The 3,925-nt window shown below is 40.4% G+C and overlaps 1 protein-coding gene across 1 annotated transcript in view; it reads left to right on the top strand.

Moving 5' to 3' along the window:
* LOC107567386 (uncharacterized protein C14orf37 homolog) overlaps positions 1-3,253 on the top strand; it is a 10,160-nt gene extending 6,907 nt beyond the window's left edge. The window contains exons 2-6 of the mRNA XM_016253071.1: positions 116-409; positions 1,345-1,440; positions 2,413-2,571; positions 2,649-2,680; positions 3,110-3,253. Coding sequence (XP_016108557.1) covers positions 166-409; positions 1,345-1,440; positions 2,413-2,571; positions 2,649-2,680; positions 3,110-3,253 — 675 coding nt within the window. The 5' untranslated portion in view covers positions 116-165. The remainder of the gene's footprint in view (positions 1-115; positions 410-1,344; positions 1,441-2,412; positions 2,572-2,648; positions 2,681-3,109) is intronic.
* The last annotated feature ends 672 nt before the right edge of the window (positions 3,254-3,925 follow it).

Below are 3,925 nucleotides of genomic sequence, written 5' to 3'. Positions count from 1 at the left end.
AAAAAAAAGTAATTTAAAATATAAATGAAACCTATAGTAAGACTGCAGGGCTTTTCTGAGAATCTGAGAAGTGATTCCGATATTTCTTGTAAGTCAGTGCATTGTCCTTCTCCAGAGGAAGTGAGCGTCTTGCCCTCGTCTCAAGACGTCAGCACTGAGGCCACCATGTCCTCCGAAGACCTTCCTCTGATTTTCGAGCCGTTGGAGGCCGGAGCATCATCCGAACCGTCTGTCACCATGACACCAACGGCCGTAACCGCGGGAGACGCAGAGCTGGAGCGGATGGTGTCCATGGATACGGATCGCACTTCCTCTGATGTCCGTCTCTCAGGAACGCTGGAGACGTCTGGAGCGAGAGAGCCAATCACAGAGTCCCATCCGGCAGAGGAGCATTATGGGACGACACAACGTGAGAATATATAACAGCAGTGATGATGCAGCTTCGCTCTGGTTCTCTCCACTATTTTGATGCTTTGGATTATTGCAGAAAAGGAGCTCTGTGACCCACAAAAGTGTATGGTTCTTTACAAATTATAGGAATAGTTCCATAAATATGAAAATGTGCACACCCTTAGGCCATCTAAAATGTAGATCAGGTTTGGAGAAATGTAGCATTGCATCAGTGTCTCACTGCAAGTGAATGGGTGCCGTCAGAATGAGAGTCCAAACAGCTGATAAAAACATCACAATAATCCACAGCACTCCAGTCCATCAATTAACATCTGGAGAAGACAAAAACTGAAACTAATCCAGCATTAAGATGCTTTTAAAGTCTAAAATATGAGTCTATAATCCATAATAACGCTTCCTCCAGTGAAAAAGTGCATCTGCTGTTGTCTCTCACATCACATATGTGTTTAGAGCTGTTTAAACGCTGCTTGATCTGTGCAGATTTCTCTCCTGATTCACACCAGAACACTTTTGATGGACTGGAGTGCTGTGGATTACTTGTGGATTATTGTGATGTTTTTATCAGCTGTTTGGACTCTCATTCTGACGGCACCCATTCACTGCAGAGCATCCATTGCTGAGACACTGATGCAGTGCTGCATTTCTCCAAACCTGATGAAGAAACAAACTCATAACCCTAACCCTAAACTCATTCTGACGGCACCCATTCACTGACACTTGTTACCATTCAAAAGAATCCCACTGACTTCAGGCTGATGGAACTGAAAGTGCTAAAATGCTTGTGTTTGGGTTTTGGCCTACTAATACGTCATGCCTTTACACACACGACATGTGCTGTTTAAAAACATCAACTTTAACCTCTGATATAGAATGTTTATATTCTGTGAACGATTTAAAAGTCGTGCAGTTATACAAGCGCTCTGATTGGTCCAGCAGGTGATGACATCACACAGGCTCTGGTGGTCTCTGAGGCCGTTCACTTACCAGCGTCAAAACCAAAGACAGACACGGATGACCCCAAAATGAAAGGTTTGTAAAAGCAAGTGTTCGAGGCGAGACACTGCAGGTGAATAGGATTTTTAAAAAAACGAATAGTTATCTCCTTACTTACCCAGGTGATTGAATTGCAAACATTCTTTTTTTTGTATTACTAGTTTTCTAAAATGTTAGGTTTAAATATGCACATAATGCATTATTTAATGAAATATGCGCTAATTTGCATACATTTCTAGTACAAAAATCTCAACACTGGATGAAGTCAGTTTCAAAATTCTTGTTTAATTTTTTTTTACATATTAGAGTCAAATGTTTTTACAGAGGTCAGAGGGATCTCATTTTTGTCTCTCCATAATTCAGAAAATGCTTAGAACAGACAGAAAACAATACACTTTCACAATTTTGGGAGGAATAAAGTGTGGGAGGAGTAATCAGGCAAATTATATGTGAACAAAACCTTCAGGATACGGAACATATTTATACTAGAAAACAAGACAAAAATACTAAGTAAGAGAATCATTTTTTGCAGTGAAATAGATAGCGTGCTGTAAAAGAAACGCTGTCAGTGTCTTTCGGATGTTTTCTCTCCACTACAGTCTGAAAAAACACGATGAAAAACCAAAATCTCAAACTTGACAGGTGCATGAAAAACAGTGTTTTTGCCCGCAGTGTCTCCCTTTAAAGCAGCGGTGCTACACTCTTAAAACTAAAGGTGAAGAACCTTTTTTTTTTGTCTAAATGGTTCCATAAAGAACCTTTAACATCTGAAGAACCTTTCTGCTTCACAAAAGCTTCTTTGAAGGTTCTTCAGATTATAAAAAGGTAAGAAAGATATGGTTCTTTGTGGAACCAAAAATGTGAAGAAGCTTTAAAGGGGTCATCGGAGACCCTAAAGAATCATATCAACTTGTGGAAAATGGGCATCCTGTGACCCCTTTAAGCACGTTTATTTTTAAGAGTGTGTGGTGTCTGATGCACTGCGAGCTGAACGTCTCTGTCTTACAGAGAAGCCCGATGAAGATGAAGAGGATGAGGAGATGGACTCTGAGGAGGAGGAGGAGAGTGAAGAGGACCTGACAGAGAGCACCGTAGCACCCCACAGAAGTCCGCCGTATGGCCTGATCCCTCCTCCTCCCGTCTGGGTGCAGCGGAACCAGGGCCTGGGTGAGAACCAGCTTATGATCATCTCCTCTGTCATCAGCGTTAATAAAGAGAGTTCATTCTCTGTCTGTTGTTTGCAGTGCGGAGCTGGGTTGAGCTTATCAGAGAAAAGGTACGACTCGTTTGTTTTCACAACACTGGAGAAGTCACTCCTGCTCACCGAGGCTGCATTTATTTGATCACAAATACAGTAAAAATTGTGAAATAGTTTTGTAATTTAGAGCAGCTGTTTTCTGTGTGAATCTCTGTTAAACTGTAATGTATTCCTGTGATGCGCAGCTGTATTTTGAGCATCATTCCTCCAGTCTTCAGTGTCACATGATCTTCAGAAATCAGTATAATATGCTGCTCTGCTGCTCGAGAAACATTTCACAGTTCAGAAATAAATTACAGTTTAACAGATATTCACATAGAAAACAGCTGTTTTAAATTACAAAACTATTTCACAATTTTTACTGCATTTTTGATCAAATAAATGCAGTCCAGGTGAGCAGAAGAGACTCTTTCAGAAGCATTAAAGCTCTCCGCTGGTCTCTCGTAGGCTGGTTATGTGTCGGGGATGTTGGCTCCGGTCGGGATTGGAATAGCCGGAGCTCTTCTGCTGTTCGGTACTCTGTACAGCATCAGAGTGATCCATCGCAAGAGGAGGAACAGCTTCAAACACCAGAGGAGGAAGGTAACGTAAGCGTAACGTCAGAATCATGATCGTCAAACACTCCAGTTCTGACTCTTTTCTACCACGTGTGACCCTGGAGCACAAAGCCAGTCATAAGGGATTATGCTGAATAAATAAGCTTTCCATTGATGTATGGTTTGTTAGGATCGCACAATATTTGGCTGAGATACAACTATTTGAAAATCTGGAATCTGAGGGTGCAAAAAAATCTAAATATTGAGAAAATCATCTTTAAAGTTGTTCAAATGAAGTTCTTAGCAATGCATATTACTAATCAAACATTAAGTTTTGATATATTTACGGTAGGAAACTTACAAAATATCCATGAACATGATCTTTACTTAATATCCTAATGATTTTTGGCATAAAAGAGAAATGTATAATTGTGACCCATACAATGTATTGTTGGCTATTGCTACAAATATCCCCCAGCGACTCAACAAATTAAAAAAAAGAAAATACTTACAACATAATATAAACAGATTGTACCGTGTTCCCTTATAATAATCAAACTGGCCCCTGTACACTCTTGACCCTTTAACCAACCCTTAAACCAACCTATACCACCAAACCAGTCCCTAACCTACCCGTGTCACTCCTCAATAGCAGCAAAAGTGTTGTGCATTAACACAAGCTTTTCAAAAATCATTTGTAGATTTTCAATAAGTGCTTGATCATGTG

The sequence above is a fragment of the Sinocyclocheilus grahami genome, unplaced genomic scaffold, assembly GCF_001515645.1.
Source record: "Sinocyclocheilus grahami isolate Dianchi unplaced genomic scaffold, SAMN03320097.WGS_v1.1 scaffold1154.1, whole genome shotgun sequence".
In the NCBI taxonomy this organism is placed as follows: domain Eukaryota; kingdom Metazoa; phylum Chordata; class Actinopteri; order Cypriniformes; family Cyprinidae; genus Sinocyclocheilus; species Sinocyclocheilus grahami.
This window is presented reverse-complemented; position numbering and strand designations above follow the sequence as displayed.